The sequence below is a fragment of the Mustela lutreola genome, chromosome 2 (genome assembly GCF_030435805.1).
Source record: "Mustela lutreola isolate mMusLut2 chromosome 2, mMusLut2.pri, whole genome shotgun sequence".
Taxonomy (NCBI): domain Eukaryota; kingdom Metazoa; phylum Chordata; class Mammalia; order Carnivora; family Mustelidae; genus Mustela; species Mustela lutreola.
In genome coordinates, this window is record NC_081291.1 from 207,018,213 (window position 1) to 207,036,119 (window position 17,907).

The 17,907-nt window shown below is 45.8% G+C and overlaps 1 protein-coding gene across 6 annotated transcripts in view; it reads right to left on the bottom strand.

Annotated features, from left to right (window-relative positions):
- Positions 1 to 10,895: 10,895 nt before the first annotated feature.
- The window catches only part of APP (amyloid beta precursor protein), a 264,540-nt gene continuing 257,528 nt past the window's right edge, over positions 10,896 to 17,907 (bottom strand). For all 6 annotated transcript variants that reach the window (XM_059164528.1, XM_059164527.1, XM_059164526.1 and 3 more), the window contains one exon: positions 10,896 to 12,084. In XM_059164528.1, the coding sequence (XP_059020511.1) occupies positions 11,983 to 12,084 (102 nt within the window). In that variant the 3' untranslated portion in view covers positions 10,896 to 11,982. The remainder of the gene's footprint in view (positions 12,085 to 17,907) is intronic.

Here is a 17,907-nt window from a genome sequence, read left to right on the forward strand (position 1 = left end):
ACACTCCTATTCTCTTAGAGATAAAGATACAAAATCTTAGGACACCTGGGTGGCTAAGTTGGTTAAGCGTCTGCCTTGGGCTCAGGTCAGGATCTCAGGGTCCTGGGAGGGAGCCCTGTGTCTGGCTTTCTGCTCAGTGTGGAGCCTGCTTCTCCTTCTGCCCCTCCCCTCACTCATACTCTCTCTCTTTCTCTCGAATAAATAATAAAATCTTAAAAAAAAAAAGATACAAAATCTTTAGCCAGAAACATCTTTAGAGAGTGTCATAAGTGCCTGTGGACCAGGCCCTGCATATCCATAGGCCTCTGTTGGGAAAAGCTCAGGGAACAGAGCTGAGGTGTTTTCTGGGAGTCCTATGTTTTGGGGATCACCTTTTGGCTCAAAGAAGAATCTGCTTCCACATACACAGAACTTTCCTGAGTAGCCAAAGTTTAAAATGAGCCAAGAGAGACGAGACATGATTATAAATATACACTGAAATTGGTAAAGTGTAGCTTCCAGAAACTCATCTCTCCTAGACCCATTTCCTTGCAGACGATTTTGCTCCCTCAATTCCTGAAGCTCTTTGGAGAGTCTACACTGTACGTGCCTTCGGTTGAATGCTCCTAACGAGCTTATTTCTCTGAGGTTGCCATTTTTCTCTGTCCTATTAAGTATCTGTATTTCTCAGTGCAATTTGCCGAAGCTTTCATCATAATTTCCAAGCTGAAGTACAATTCTTCAGTAATAGGTGTAATTTTCATGGAACGATCGCTTTCCTTTTCTTATTGTTGGAGCTCTGTCCCTTGATGTGAAAGGGTTGCTGGCCGTCGATAAAACCCTCTGGTTTGGAAGGGTGAGTGAACACGAGGCAGGGAATCCAGAGGTCGTTCTTGGCCACACAAACTGATCAGAAGTCTGTTTCCTCCACCAGACCACGTGTCCACGCCCGCGTGGAGGAAGCCACCATAGGAAACTGATGAAAGCAAAGGCCATCATAGGAAACTGATGAAATTCTACATACGATGAAGAATGTTTAAAACTCTAGTCTGTGACTAGATCCTGAGAAAGCAAAACAAGATACACAAGCCCTGTTGGTACTCTCCAGTGTTTATATGACATTTGGGTAAGTCATGCCCCTTCCTCCCATCTGCCCCCTCCTCAATCCTTTCTTTGCGCTAATTGTCGAACTGTGAGGACCACAGTTGTGCAATTATTCAAACAAGTAGTCACTGAGCAATGGTCATGGGTGAGACACTGTTCTAGGCACTAAGGATTTGTTAGTGAACAAGATAGAAACAAAATCTTGGCTTTATGGAATTTATGTTGTTACGAAAGGAGGGCTGTAAGCACATAAAAGTAAGATGGTGCCAAGGGGAAAAATGATGTGGGGCAGGGTGTAGGAAATGCTGGGGACAGGAAGGGAGTTTACTTTTAACCAGGCCGGGCAGGAACAACATCATCAAAATGATGACATTCCATCAAAGACCTACAGGAGATGAGGGAATAAGGCAAACGGATAACCAGTGTGTTGTAATTTTTGGCCCAAGTAACTGGAAGTGCAGACTTGTCATTTCACGAGAAGGGGAGGGCTGTAGGAGGAGCAAGACATCTGGAGTTTGACGTTGAACACGTGAAGTATGAGATGTCTGTCAAATATTCAAATGGAGAGATCAGGGGATGACAGGGAATCCGAAGTTCAGGGAATGGGTCTATAATGGAAAAATATGAAAAGAAACTGTCCCACCCAAGGGAATTGAGCTACATCCTTGTGTGACCCAATCTTCCATTACCAGGTCATTACGCGAGGCCGATCAAGAAAGAGGAATGGCTGTCACCTCTCCTTGTTCTAATGGAACGTATGTATATCGTTTTTCCTAATATAGTGGCTTTAAAACATGCCTAAAATTTTATGACATGGTTTTAATCAAGAGATAAAGTCTGTGAGCGCTCTCTCTGATCTGAGGCAGGTCTCGTGACTTCCTCCATGAACTGGGTACAACAGAGGCGATGTCATGGACATTCTGAGACCGGGGAATATAAGGGCATAAACATTTAGTTTCTGCCCTCTTTTTTGGGACATTCATTCTTGGAACTCTGCCATATGCTATCAGAAGGTCCACGCCATGTGAAGAGGCACATGTGCAGAGGAACTGAGGCTTCTGACCAAACTTCCAAGCTGACAGCCTGCACTAACTTGCCAGCCATGTGAGTGCGCCATCTTGGAAACAGATCTTCCAGCCTTTAGCCGGGCTGCCCCAGTTCATAATGTAAGGGCCTATTTAGCCAGAGCGATTCCATCCGGTTAAACTATGACTTTGGATGACTTTGTTGTTTATACAGTAAAACTTAAACTGTCCCTGTACCCTCCTCTCCCCAGGGGACTTACTTAAAAACAAGTCCGGAAACCAGTCCCAGGTAACAAAGCCCAAATACAAGGGTGGGTCAGGCCAGGTGGAGACATCCAATCAGTGGGGGCGCATACTGTCTCCCTAGCTACCAAGGAGTATAGGCCCCACCCTTTGGGTGCCTTTTGGGCGCCAATTCTGACCAAGGTGATAGGCTAGTTTAAATCTCTACTATAGGGTAAATTGTAATTCAATTGGTCACTTATGTGTGACCTAGCAGGACTGTGAAGCTTTCTCTGTGTTACAATCTTATTGGCCACCTTTGCATAGCCAGGCCCAACCACATGGCCTTAGCCCTTAAAAGCTAGTCTGTAAGGCAGAGAGAGGTTGCCTCTTTGCAAGAGATGGCCCTGGCTGGTCAGTTTGATTCTTGATGCTTGGTGTGAAATAAAACTTTGCTTGACCTTCACTTTATATCAGTCTCGCTCCTTTGACCATGGACCCATGTGGACGTGAGCCTTGTCCATTGAGCCCTTTCAAATCACAGACCTGTGGCAAAATAAAAATTGTTAGTGTGCAATCACTATTTGGGTTGTCGTGTTAATTGGAGACTTGGAAGGTCCTGAGCGTGGAAGCCCATGTTTGTTTTCTAACCATTGTATTCCCCATCCCTGGCACTGTCTGGGCGTATACAGCAGACATTCAATAACAGTGTGACGTGAGTGAATGAGCCAAGATGAAGCAGCTGTGTCCACCCCATAAACCAAAGGAGGAATGTTTGAGGTCCCTAAGAAAGATCCCAAGTTTGGAGAAAGAATTTAGCCTAGGAAAAACTATGTTTAGGGTGGTTGAAAGTTGTAGTATGCTTTGAGGTGTGTCAAACAGGTCATCCAGGAATACTTAGTTATCCGAGACAGTACTGACAATTAAAGTGATTTACTCCGGAAATCACTCTAAAACCTTTTCAAATGGAGAGCAATGTTAGAAATGAGACACTGCCTGCTGGTTAGCCTCAGGGCCTGTCGGTTGCCAGAAGAGGTGGAGGACAGCTTTTGTTGCTTTAATAGCCCCAACGGATCTTCACATTCTGATTTGATCTGCAAATGTATTCCACAAGTAAATATATATCATCAGGGATCCCTGGGTGCCTCAGCTGGTGAAGTGTCTGCCTTTGGCTCAGGTCATGACCCCAGGGTCCTGGGATGGGGCTCTGCTTCGAGTCCCGCTCCCTGCTCAGCCTGCTTCTCCCTCTCCCACTGTTGCTCCCCCTGCTTGTGCATGTGCAAGCTCTCTCTCTCTGTCAAATAAATGAATAAAATCTTTAAAAATATATACATATATGTAATCAAAGCAAGGGAATCACATAGTATTTGTGCTCTGATTTTTCCTATGTACAGAAAATCACACCTCTGTAGGACCCTCATATCTATACAGAGGGAAGAAGGAAGAGAATCTTTCAAGAATCTTCTGCAAGAGAATTCTCCATGAAAAACCAGCCTCATATAAAATGGTATGTGTAAGGGCCTATTTAGCCAGAGCAATTCCATCCGGTTAAACAGGGATTTTGTTGTTTATGCAGTAAAACTTAAACTGAGCCTGCCCCCACCCCCGGCCCCCCACCCAGGGACTTACTTAAAAGCAAGTCTAGGAAACCAGTCCCAGGTAACAAAGCCCAAATACAAGGGCGGGTCAGGCCAGGTGGACACATCCAATCAGTAAAGAGCGCATACTGTCTCCCTAGCTACCAAGGAGTGTGGGCCCCGCCTTTTGGGCGCCAATTCTGACCAAGGTGATAGGCTAGTTCAAATAGCTACTATAGGGTAAATTGTAATTCAATTGGCCACCCGTGTGTGAGACCTAGCATGACTGTGCAGCTTTCTCTGTGTGTTGCAATCTCATTGGCCACCTATGTGTGGCCCGGCCCAACCACATGCCCTTTGCCCTTTAAAAGTTAGTCTGTAGGACAGCGAGGGGCCCCTCTCTGTAAGGGGTGGCCCCGACTGGTCGGTTTGATTCTGGATGCTTGGCGCGAAATAAAGCTTTGCTTGGCCTTCACTTTGTATCAGTCTTGCTCCTTTGATAACGGACCTAACAGTATGTACAGTGAGGCCAAAACTAGTTTCTCTTTTTTCATTTCAACTTGGCTGTATGCAACATTATCCAAGCCCCCCTTAGTCCTGTGGCACTTCGAGAGGACACTCACACATACTATTGATGAGGGCTGGACTTCCTTTTTTGAAAATCAGTTTGATATTATGGATAAAGAGGTAAGAATTAAAAATACCCTTCTACTTCTCAGACACTCCCTCGAGGAGCTAACACTTACATACCCTTTACTCCATGTCAGACAACGTTCTCAATGCTTCATATATATTAACAGATTTAATTCTCGTGAGCACTGTATGAAGAACTATTATTATCTTATTGTACAAATCAGGAGATTGAGGCTGAACCTGACTCGTGTGGGCATTCTTGAAGCAGATGTTAAACCAGCTTTTATTAAAAAGCCAAAACTAAGCGACACATTGATTTGTGGTCAAAGATGTTGGTTTAAACATTGTAGTAGTATAAAATTTCCCAAGAACGTAGATTAAATATCCTTATGTGGTCTCTAAAAATAGCTATGAAATTCTTAGGTGACATGAGAATATGCACCTATTAAAGCAAGTGGAGAAGCAGGAAATAGGTTCCAGGATATGAAAAAAATAGCAAGTGAGGTAAATCCATGTGACTTAAGAATACTGAAAGTATATGTGTGAAAGTATTAATAATTCTGTCTGGATGGGGGGATTATGGGTGAATCCTTTTTTCTTCCTACATTCTGTGTTATCTATAGTTAGCAAGCATAGTGTTTGTAATCACAATGTATATTATTGAAACAAAGATAGGGGTCTGGGCCTGAACTCAGGGAAAGATCTAAGCTTAAGATTTATACATGAGTTATAAGGAATATTTTCCATGTGGCTGAGGTTACTTAGGGACAGTGCATAGAAGAAAAACGTGAGGACAGAGCCTTGGGGGCCACCAACATCTAAAGCCACAATTCTTACGACCTTCCGTGGCTTATATAATCACTGAAGGATGTGCTCATTCAAATGAGGAGTCCTGGGTCTCCAGAGATTATCTAAGTAGATCCAAGATGGGATCCAGGAAATTGCAATTTTTCTGGCAATGATTCCAGGTCATTCTGATACGGGAGGGAGAGCCTTTGAGAAACACAGCTCTGAAGACCAGCACTCCAGGGAGGACTTGAGGAGAAAGAAAACCAGACAGTCATGGCCAGGAAGCCAAAGCATTTTTGAGGCAATAAATGTAAATCAAGTTTTTTGTTTGTTTGTTTTTTTAAACTTTATTTTTTCAGTGTTTCAAGATTCATTGTTTATGTATCACACCCAGTGCTCCATGCAATATGTGCCGGTCTTAATACCCACCACCAGGCTCACCCAGCCCCCACCCCCTCCCACCTTGTTTTATGCAAAACAAGTGAAAAGAATATTGTGAGGGGCGCCTGGGTGGCTTAGTCGCATCTGCCTTCAGCTCAGGTCCTGATCCCAGGGACATAGAATGGAGCCCAGCCCGAGTAAGGGTCCCTGCTCAGAGGGGAGTCTACTTCTCTCTCCCTCTGCCTCCTCCTCCAGCTCATGCTCCGTCTCTCTCTCTCTCAAATAAATAAAATCTTAAAAAAACAAAACCAAACCAAAGCACACTGTGATTTAACAAGTGGTTCTCCACCCGGTGCTTGCATATAGGAATCACCTGGGGAAGCTTTTCAAACATACTAGAGTGGGGATTCCCCATAAACAGTGGTTCAAACTTCCTCTTCAGCATTACGAAGTGGAGGAGAAACTGCGACCTTCAAATTATCTATAAGTAGCCCGCCTGGGTGGCTCAGTGGGTTAAAGCCTCTGCCTTCGGCTCAGGTCATGATCCCAGGGTCCTATGATCAAGCCCCACATCGGGCTCTCTGCTCAGTGGGGACCCTGCTTCCCCCTCTCTCTCTGGCTGCCTCTCTGCCTACCTGTGATCTCTGTCTGTCAAATAAATAAATAAAATCCTTTAAAAAATTATCTATAAGTAGAGGAAACAAATAAATCAAAACAAATCCCAACAGCATGCCCACCGCGGGGCTGCGGCGGCCTCCACAAACCTGTGGGTGGGGGCAGCAGTGGGGAAAGGGAAAAGGTCTGAAGATCCTTAGGAGAGACTTGAGAGGAGCCAGGGTCTTTGAGGGGGAAAACAAAACAAAACAAAAAACAAAAGACAGAACCACGCACGAAATAGAAAATGAAAGACTACCTACAAAAATAATGAACACAGAGGGGGACTTGGTAGCCTACACCCCCGGCTGTAGACCAGGATCTGCAGGTGGGCGGGACCAGAGGGAGTGACATAGAAAAGCCCAAGGTTCTGTGGGACAATGCAAGGTATGGAGAAAAGGGGGTGTTCCTGGGAGGCAGGGAGGAAAGGGAAACAAGGAAATGAGCAAACATGAAGAATCCCACAGAGAACAGGAAAGACACACTTGGTCCTGGGCTCCCAATGACCCTTACGAAAGAACAGAGCAGAGCAGAGCAGAGCGGGCAGAAGAATGTGCTCTTCACCAGGCACCTGGCCATGACATGAACACCAACAGTAAAACAGTTTCTAGACACAATGACTGAAAAGTCAGACACGATAACATTATGAGCAGCATTTCCACGGCTGGAGAAACCTCCCCCAAAAGCAACCATAAAGTTGACGATAACGGCAACAAAACACCGAATCGAATAGTCTCCAATGTGCATCCGGGGATATGGAAAATACCCTGAATCAGAAATACAAAGGTGATGTAGAGAAATCAAAAAAATCAGGCAGGAATGCAGTGAGAGCTGATTGAATTTAGGAAAGACAGAGGAGAAAATCACAGGGCTGTATCAGTAATAAGGCACAGGCTACTTGGTGCCTGCAGGAGAATGGGTTCAAATAAAAACTTAATAAGGGGCACTGAGTAGGAGACGGAAAACAGTCAAGAGAACGAAAATGAGAAAATAAATTAAAAAAAGGATCGGAATGAGGTTGAAATGGAAATGAGCAAAAAGAGCCCAGAAGCGTGTGCTCCTGGTATCTCTGAAGAAGAAAATAAAATAATGGAACAGAGTATTTAAGACCGCAATCCAAGAAAAATTTCCAGAAGTAAAGAACTGAATCGACACATTTGGAGGGCCCTGGGGGTTACCTAGGAAAACTGCATGAATAATCAACTTGGAATTATTAGACTTTAAAGATAAAGAAAAAAAAATCTCAGAGCCTCTAGGCAAAAAACGAAAACACTTAACAAAGGAAAGAGAAGTAGATTGGCTTTGGGTTTCTCAATAGTAACACACAAAGCAAGAAAACAGTGGAGCAGCATTTTCCTGACACTTCAGGAAAAAGAAGCTGTCCTTCAAGTTTCAAGGTCATAGAAAATCAGTTTTGAATGTATTAGAACTTTAGGGATACTGTCCACAAGTGCTCTTTAAATTTTTTATTTTTTAATTTTTTAGTAATCTCTATACCCAACATGGGGCTCGAACTCACAACCCTGAGATCAAGAGTCCCACGCTCCTCTGACTGACCCTGCCAGGTGCCTCCCCCCACATGTGCTCTTGCTGAGGAATTATAAATTTCTAACTGGAGGGTGAGCTTCATCCAACCAAAGATGTCTGGAGACAGAAGACCGTTGGAAAGCATTTCATATATTCCATTACAGAGTTGAGACTAAAATCAGGTAGGATCGGGGCGCCGGGGTGGTTCGGTCATTAAGTGTCTGCCTTCAGTTCAGGTCATAATCCCAGGGTTCTGGAACAGAGCCCCACATCGGGCTCCCTGCTCAGTGGGGAGCTTTTTTCTCGTTCTCCCACTCCCCCTGCTTGTGTTCCCTCTCCCGCTGTGTCTCTCTCTGTCAAATAAATAAATAAAATCTTTAAAAAAATGTTATTTTTAAAAAAACATTAAACATTAATGAACATCAATTAAACATTAATTAAAAAACATTAAACACTGAAAAATGTTATTTAAAAAAATAAAATAAAATCGGGTAGGATCAGGCACTGAAGAAGAATACACGAACATTTATGTCTGAATAAATAGAACTAATTCAACTGGAAAAACGGGAGAGAGGGGAGAATAGGGGAAAAGTAGGGTAAGACCATTCACTGTTGCGTCGGTGGCAGGACGGGGTCAGAGCTTATCATTTGGTAAAGACCCCTCGTAAAAGTTGAGAAAAAAGGGAGAGCACTACAAAAATCCTTAGTAAAAATGTAATCACTAGAATGAAAATACAAAGCTTCCTGTAAACCACAAACACGCACACCCAGATGTGTGCACGTACACACACACGTGTGCGTTTGCCGAGAGCCCTCCTTCCGTAGAGACACAGTAAGTATAATACCCTCGGTAATCACAACAGATGACGGGACTGAGAGCAGACACATCAGTCATATTGTAAAGACTGAATGAGCCCAACTTGCCTATTAAGCCAAAGACTTCCAGATTGGCTCACAGAGCAAAAGCCCAGCTTTTTGCTGTCTACAAGTCATGCACTCAAGACACAGCAATTGAAAAAGCTAAAAATAAAGGAAGGGGACCTAGATTTATGAGGCAAATGCAAACAGCAAGACGGCTGGCTTTGCAGTCCTGATACCAAACTAGATTTCAAGCCCAAAGCAAAAGACAGAAACAGAAGATTCAGAAAGACAAAATGGCCCTTGAAAAGATCAAAGAATATAGAACTTTATTCCCGGTAAGATAAATGCAAATGAAAACTATGTTGAGATGTCATTTGTCACCCCATCAGGCTGGTCATCCCGAACTCCCCCCAGATTTCACTGATTTCTGGGCTGGAGAAATTGCCTATTGATTAATCCCCAGACCTTCCAGAGAATCCATTCAATGCATCTCAAGTTGAAAACCAAGATTAGAAAGCGTTACCATTTCTTTTCATAATGTAGGTATCTATAAAATCTATCTAGTGAGTCTTTAAAATTTTCCTCATCCACTCTGAAATGATCAAAGTTAAAACTTGCAGTTACTGGGATTGAAGCCTGCCAGGGAGTAACGTTAAAACCTTCGAGCAAGTTCAGTTTCAGTTCACCAATGTCCTGTCCTACTAGGACTAACTTTCCCCCATTGGCTACCTTCTACCAGGCAAAAATGGAACCCCTGCTTTTACCCAAACTGTCATACTTTATGTACCTCTTAGAGTTGTCACGTCTAAGCGCCCTTACCAGGAAGAAGGGAGACAGTGATTTTGCTCTCCTGAAAACAGAACACACTCAAAACGAGTTTTAATCGAGTCTATTCATCGAGCACAGTGCTTGATGAAACAACCTTGATTAATTTTCTGTGCTCAGTTTTAGTTTAAAAGGTCGACTCTAAAGCTAAAATGGGAAGTCCACCTGCTTCCAAGCACACTACAGCAAAAACACCAGGTCCAAGCGTTCTTACAACTCTGGGATAGCGACTAGATAGACTTCTCCAGTTAACAATCAAGTCCAGGGCGCCTGGGTGGCTCAGTGGGTTAGGTCGCTGCCTTCAGCTCAGGTCATGATCTCAGGGTCCTGGGGTCGAGTCCTGCATCCGGCTCTCTACTCAGTGGGGAGCCTGCTTCTTCCTCTCTGTCTCTGCCTGCCTCTCTGCCTACTTGTCATCTCTCTCTGTCAAATAAATAAATAAAATCTTTAAAAAAAAAATCAAGTCCATAGAGCATGTGGTTCCTAAATGGGGGCGATTTAGGCTCCCTGCCCCCCCAAATGGCATGTGGTCATGTCTGGACACATTTTTGATGATCACAAATGGGGAGTCCTGGCATCTTGTGAGAAGTCAGAAATTTTCCTAACCATCCTTCAAAGCGCAGGACAGGGCCCCAGAACAAGGAAGGATTCCCTGCAGAGTAACAGCTGAGCCACACTTCAGAAAATCTGCTTTAGAGCTAGCTGTCTGCTTGTCTTAGCTTTGAGCCGGGCCCCCAGGAGTTTTCTCTTCATCTCTTATTTGAGACGGAGATGGGTCTCTCTGAATGTCTGTGTGCCCTCACAATTCTTGTGTTGAAATTGCAATGCCCAAGGTGATGGTCTTGGTGGGGGGAGGGCGGCTTTTGGGAGGTGGTTCAGGTTGTAAGGATCCTTCAAATGGGATGTGCGCTCTTACACGATGTGAAATCTGCAACCTGGAAGGTTCCCCACATGACCAGGCTGGCACCTTGACCCTGGACTGCCGATCTCCAGAACTGGGAAAAGGAAATTTCTGTTGTTTATAAGCAACCGGGTCCGTGGTATTTGTTCCAGCAGTACGATCAGATGAGAACAGGGACAAACATGAGGACAGGGGTGCGGCCACAAGATACTCTGGACCAGGTTAGATAGGTCAATGAGGCATTTAACTAGCACGAGAAGATTCGTGTTGACCCTGATTTTCGACTCAGACTTGCAGTGAAGATACAAAGGTGTGGACCTCTGGGGTTAGATTACGTTCGCTTTCTCACCAGACTCTGGGGGGCTACTTGCTCAGCAGGCGGCTGCCATGGAATCATTCACACCAGCACAAGGGCACTCCTCCAAGAATGTATTTATTTACATGAAAACACCGTTTTGTACAAATTGAAGACAAATCTTAAAGGGTCTGTCCAGGCAGGCCTTCCCCTTTCACTTTCTTTCGCTGTCATAAATAAAATGTTTTTAGACCGGTTAAAAGAAACTGCATCTGTCTCTTCTTCTTCCCTTCAAAGGATTCTGAATATTTCATGTCCCTAGTTATCCTTTAAAGAAAACTCTTGCCCAGGGTGATTTTATTTAATTTATTTATGTAATACAGTGTAGAAAGCTATCATGGTCATAAGCAATGATTCTGTACAATCATCCTGCAGAAAATTTTTTTGGGAGAATTCCTGGTAATTTGAGACCAGCAGAGCACTCCCTCCCCCCACCCCCCCACCCGTAAAAGTGCTTACAATGAACAGGGATTCTTTTCTTTATCAAAGATCCAAAGGTACATGGACAAAAAAGTTTCAATTCTCAATGCCTAATGTGTGCACATAAAACAGGCACAAAGAAATAAATGTGTATCCTCGTAATTCCTATATCACAAATCTAGCAGAAGCAGCAATCTGTACAGTAAAATGCAATCATGGAAAAAAATTTCTCTAGATCATTTGGAATACTTAAAAATGCTCAACTTTAGAATGCATAGTGATCAGGAAAAGAATACTTAGGCAAGAGAAGCAGCTACACTCCCACGTTCACACGAAGCATCTCCCATCGATTCTTAAAGCATATTTCAAGTAGGACTTAATTGGGTCACAAACCACAAGAATAATATACAACTGGCTAAGGGGCTACGTGATAAATAATCAGGAGAGAATCTATTCATGCACTAGTTCGATACAGCTAAGTTCTTTACAGTACACAAAACCCATTAATAATGTAGAGACCAAAATGTAAAGAGAGAGAATACATTGCTGATTTGTATATTAATTCAAGTTCAGGCATCTACTTGTGTTATAGCACAGCGGTCAAAAGGCGATGAGTAACTCATAAAACAGAAGGGCTTGTTTCTTTCCACATTATTCTATAAATGAACACCGATGGGTAGTGAAGCAATGGTTTTGCTGTCCGACTTCAGAGGCTGCTGTCGTGGGGGTCTAGTTCTGCATCTGCTCGAAGAACTTGTAAGTTGGATTTTCATAGCCATTCTGCTGCATCTTGGAGAGGTGGCGCTCCTCTGGGGTCACAGCAGCGTCAACCTGAAATGCAAGGGCGAGGAAAAATGAATTTAAAAAAAAAATCGATCTTTTGAAAGCACACATTGGAAAGGTAAAGTAAGGAGCACGGTAGGTTTCTTTCCTTCCCAATGTGACCCCTCAGAGCAGGACCAGTTACGTAGATACTCCATCTGGCCACCAGGTGGCGCCGAAAACCTTGCCGAGCTGGCTCTGCTCGCCGGACGCTCATTGGTTGCTCCCCCCACTTCAGAGTAACTGGATACATTCAGCGCAATAAATATTTTTTTCTTCCCTGTTGGCTCACTAAGGGACCAACAGGCCACAATGGAAAACTGTTTTACTTGAAAATGTGGTGGTAAGTTGGAAAAAAAAAAAATCCAAGAGCATCATGGAGAGGGAGCGATGTATATGGGCAGACGCTTAAATAAATCTAGACGGCTGATCTTTCCACACTCATTTTAATTTGTCCCAGCTTTCATGAAATCTAATATGACCAGAGGCCTGAGAATCTTTTAATTAAAATGATGATCTACATATATCCAAGGGGCCATGTGGCAAGGAAAAAAGGAAAATATTCAAATATACTGTTCTAGGTTATATCCATATACACACAATATATATATGTACATATATGCAATACATATGTACATTGAATTGTATATGTATATACATATTGCATATGTATACATATTGCATATGTGTGTGTGTATATAATTATTTATAAAAAACAGAGTACTAAGACTGGAGCAGGATGTCCTGCACAGACCCTCTGCGTTGAAGTGCTCCGTGTCTAGGATCAGGCCAGCAGCTGGGACCCGCCCCCGCCCCCGCCCCGCCGGACAGGACGGTTAGGGCAGGTTATCCCGGTTAGGACGGGGCCGGGAAGGGGTATCTGTTCTCTGCGCATCCGGCAAGGTGCACGTGGGGAGCGGCTGCTCACGTCTCCGGTGGACCTGCCGCACCACGCACAATGCACGGAATTCAGAGAGGAAGTTCACAACTCTTTGCTGAATGAACTGAAAATTGAGGTTCGTTATTCCACCTCGCACGCAGGACTTGGAACCACCCCCTCGGGTAAGACGGCAGCTCCCGCAGACTGGACGGGGCTGGTCAGAGTTGCCCGCTCTGCCGCGGCTCCTCATGTCCCGCCCCCCACCCCCACCGGGCAACAGGTCCGGGCATCCCCACCCCCACCACCCCCGCCCCAGGATGCAGCCACCAACCATCTCCCGCCTCGTCGGTGCTCGGAGGACGCTGCGCATTCCGCTCTGCCCTCCTTATGGGAATCATCACTTGTGTTTTTTCTTATCCCTCCTGTTCCTCTGACCTGCTGCGCTGTCAACAAATGAGGTCCCCGTGCTTTAACTGGCCACTGTGTAATTAGCCACGGCCTTGTCGGTTCCAACGCCGTCACTAAAGATGAGGACCGATAACGAGACATTTCATCCACCCGGCGACTCAGCGAAACAGCCTGTCTGTAGCACTGGGGCCATAGGAACCTGGCCTCTTTGTATTTGTGCCGCCTTTTACTGATATTTCAAATAGTGTCAAGATAAAAAAAAAAAAGTCTTGCTGAGGAGATCCAGCTCGGCAAAGCTGCCATGTTGCTGAATATAGAAAAAATACACCGTGTGACTGTTAGAATATCGTGCTTGTATGTCCTCCAGGAACACACCAATCCCCGCCCTGGCTGTCAGCTGTCATCTGCATTCATCAAGGTCAGGGGGACACCTGGCAACTTAATGGTTTATCTCCTCTTCAAAGGCCAAAGCCAAACGCTTAAAACAGTCCAGCCAGAAATGGGAGGCTGAGGTGGGCGTGGAATGCAGGCATGGAAGGTTCCTGCCTTCTTGGCCCTTTTCCACCTGCTAATCTTTATTATCTTTTGCTGTTGGGAGGGCGCGGTGGCTGCAGCGGGAAGGTGGAGCCCTCAGATCTCAGAGGGCTTAGGAGCCTTCAGGAGGAGGGATGATTTTTACAAAATGGCGCCCAAGGAGCTTGGGTTGTAGCTCTTTATCCTGAGCCCCTTGAAGGCTCAAGGCGCAACACTGAGTGCTCACATCCATGGATAAACCTACCACTAAAGGAAGAGCATCAGGTAAGGGGGAGCCTTCCTCCCTAGGGGGACTCAAGGTTAGGTCCTCCAAGGCAAAGCTACTGCACTGGTGAGGACCACTGTGTGGGGGCTCCCCCACTACGGTGCAGGCAGGGCTTTGGCATCAACACCTCAGTATTGTTTCCCTTAAAGCAGAGCCGGGGGAAGTTGGAGCCCGTGATGACGGTTCTGGAAGGAATGAGGGAACAATGAAGTTGGGGACAGAATCCGCATCTGCCCACCAGGCAGGAACACCTACCACTTGCTGAGGCAAAAACAACCACACATGCACACCACCTCTGCACACACCTCCTCCCCTGAATTTCTGGGTCAGATCACATCCATAACTGGTCCTAAGTCTTCTTCTGGCTCTAGGTTCTGGGAGCTGTGTCTTTATGGGAGACCTTAGGACCCTCTGCCCTGCACTCTGGCCTGGCTTCAAACCTTATTCCTTCGCTATATCCAGAGGAATTCACAGCTCAACTGTCAAGACTGCAGAGATGAAATTTTTCCTGGGTCTCCTTAGTTTCTAGTTCCTCCGTATCGTATCGTCTCTAGTGTGGGAGTAGTAAGCCGGGAAAATCCACATTTTAATTTGATTACGTAGAATAACCAGCAGGATGTGTGTTCCTGGGCGTCCCTTTCATGAATAACACTGAGCTACGCAGAACCAGAGTCCTGACGCCTACGATATTCCATTCCAGGTCATCTAGGTGCACAAGGGAAGGAGAAGAAGATAAACCACAGTGACTTAATACATAACCACAGTGGAGGGTAAGGCCCTCCAAGGAGTTCGTGCAGCGGGAAGGAGAGCAAAGCAAACATCAACCAGGTTTTCAAGCTAGTCCGTTTATCCCTCCTCTAAGCCCCCTGGTGTTGGATTTGGTGTTCAGTCGCGCCCAGCTTCAGTTTGGTGACTGTCATTCCATCTCCTTATAAGGGTTCACTCATGTTTGCTGCCCGTGTTCAGTGACCTTCCAGCAGGCGACGGATTCCTTGGCTATGCCATCATCATCCTCGATTCCCGATGCTTTTCTCTGATCTTCCCCTGTCTCTTTCTGCTGTCTGCTTCCAGCCACAAGAGGTTCTGGGTCCAGCCATGCTTTTCTGTACCTCTGCTTCCCACTGAACCTGACCGTTCCAACTGCTCCACAACAGCCACGTTAGTGGTGGCTCGTTACCTCCATCCTGGTGGGTCAGGTTCTCATCAGGAAGAAAGGGCCCCTCAGGACATATTTTTATCGTGTTAGCAAGTAGGACGGCACATTCATCAGGGAACGTCATACGCTGTAACTCCATAAAAAGCGAACTGGCACCTCTCTTCTTATTCTGATCATTAATCAGATGGCTAGTGGGGGGGGAGGCGTGACGGACGGGAGAGTTCTGATGGTCCAGTTATCAGACCCATGTATGGAAAAAAATTTTATACCCTATAATAAAGAGATTTTGTGCCAGCCCCCTTAATTTCTTTTTGTTACGGAGATCTATTTGGCATATAACATTATGTAAATTAGGGTATACAATCCGTTAACTTCATACAGTTACACACTGTAATATGCTTATCATTATTGTGATTAATTAGCAACTCCATCAGGTCAGAGAATTATCTGTTCTTATCCTTTAAAAAAATCTTTTTTATTAACATATAATGTATTATTGGCCCCAGGGGTACAGGTCTGTGAATTGCCAGGTTTACATTTCACAGCACTCACCATGGCACATACCTCCCCAATGTCCATAACCCCACCCCCCTCTCCCTACCGTTTTTATCCCTTCTTATTAGTGTTTGGAATAATTAAATTCTAGTCTCTTAGCACGTTTGATTACAATACAGTATTGGGGACTACATTCATTATGCCGCACTCATTGATTAGATCTCCAGGCCTCATTGACTCCTTGCTGCCAGTTTGTAACCCTTACACCCTTGTCCTGTCCCCTCCAATCCCCTAATTAAAGGGGAGGTCTCCCTTTAATCAGGAAAGAGCTACAAGATGCATTTTGGACTATCCAGTGTCGATCGACATCAGTGTAGAAGAGTGACATCACCAACCACCCAGGGTGGGCGGACAGGTAGGACCTTATGAAAGCAGGAGCAGTGGGGATCAGTCAGCTGGCGCTGGGTCCCTCAGCCACCAGAGACGGTGGGCACCTGGGTGACACAGTGGAACAAAGGGCCCACAAGGCACAGTCATCTCCTTGAGGAGCGTGGCTGGCTAATGGCTTACTGGGTGAACCTCTGGCCTTATGGCTAAGCAAATCATTACATCAATGTTCACTGCTTATTTTTTAAAAACAAAAACTGGCAACTGCTAATGTCCAACTGGTAACAGCTCTATTAATAAAAATACTAGGCTCCGTGTCATTTCCATGTCTCTGTGATCTCCTGCAGGCATCTTCCGCTCTGAGAAGGGAGTTCTGGAGACCGTGGCTTTTATCATTTCATTTCTTTTCTTTCTTTCTTTCTTTTTTTTTTTTTTTTTTGACAGACAGCACTAGTAGGCAGAGAGGCAGGCAGAGAGAGAGGAGGAAGCAGGCTCCCCACCAAAGCAGAGAGCCTGATGCGGAACTCGATCCCAGGACCCTGGGACTACGACCTGAGCTGAAGGCAGCGGATTAACCCACTGAGCCACCCAGGCGCCCGGCTTTCATCATTTCTTCGTGCACTGATGGGGTGAAGCGGGACAGTGTTCCGTCCTGACAGACGCAGGCCAGTCTAGCTGGAAATGTTCATGTATTTGTTCTCAGTGAAGAAGGGCTACTCACTAACCAAGCAGGCTGGGAATAACGAGCCAGAGCTGGGAATAAGCTGATTCCTGGGCCCCTGAGTGGGAGGGCCTGCTGAGATGGGCAGACCACGTCCGGAGGAGGACCACGTCCACTCGGGGCAGACGCTGCTCTGCTCTCGGAGAAACATTGCCCTGAAACCCCACAGCGCCCGACATCACCTGCGCCAGGTGACGGCCTCGGTGCCGCCGTGGGCTGCAGCTCTTCCCGGCCACGTTCACCCACCCCGGCCCGGCCATAAGCTTCCCGAGGGCGGGGATGGCGAACGGCACCTCGGGTGACGTCCTGGTCCGGCGCTGCCCTACACTGCTCGACACAGAACCGCGCACAGCGATGCTTCTGGAAGGGAGAGACGGGAAGGCCTGGAGAGGGAGAAGGAGGCTGGTTTCCAAGCTTTTGACAACACCTGCACTTTCAAGGAAGAGGAGGTGAGAAGAAATAAGAAGCAACACCATACAAGGAGGGCACTCACTCTGGAGAGGTTTCCAGATGCTCTTAAGCAGTGAGCGGAAGGAGGATCAAGAGAAGAGCTGAACAGCTGTTCTCCCTGGAGTTCTGCTCCTTCAAGGATGCCTCCTCGCCTCAAGATGAATTTTCTTCCCCTCCCCGGAATCTGGGTTCAAGTGTCAACTTACTCTCTGACTTCCCAAATCCAAGGAGACGCTGGTTGGTGACTAGCCACAAGAAACTTTTTTTTTTTTTTTTTAAAGATTTTATTTATTTATTTGACAGAGAGAGATCACAAGCAGGCAGAGAGAGAGGAGGAAGCAGGCTCCCTGCTGAGCAGAGAGCCCGATGCGGGCCTCGATCCCAGGACCCTGAGATCATGACCTGAGCCGAAGGCAGCGGCTTAACCCACTGCGCCACCCAGGCGCCCCCACAAGAAACTTTTAACCTAGGTGGCTGTAATGCGGATTAAAGGGTTACTAATTCTCAGGGTGCCCGGACGGCTCCGCAGGTTAAGC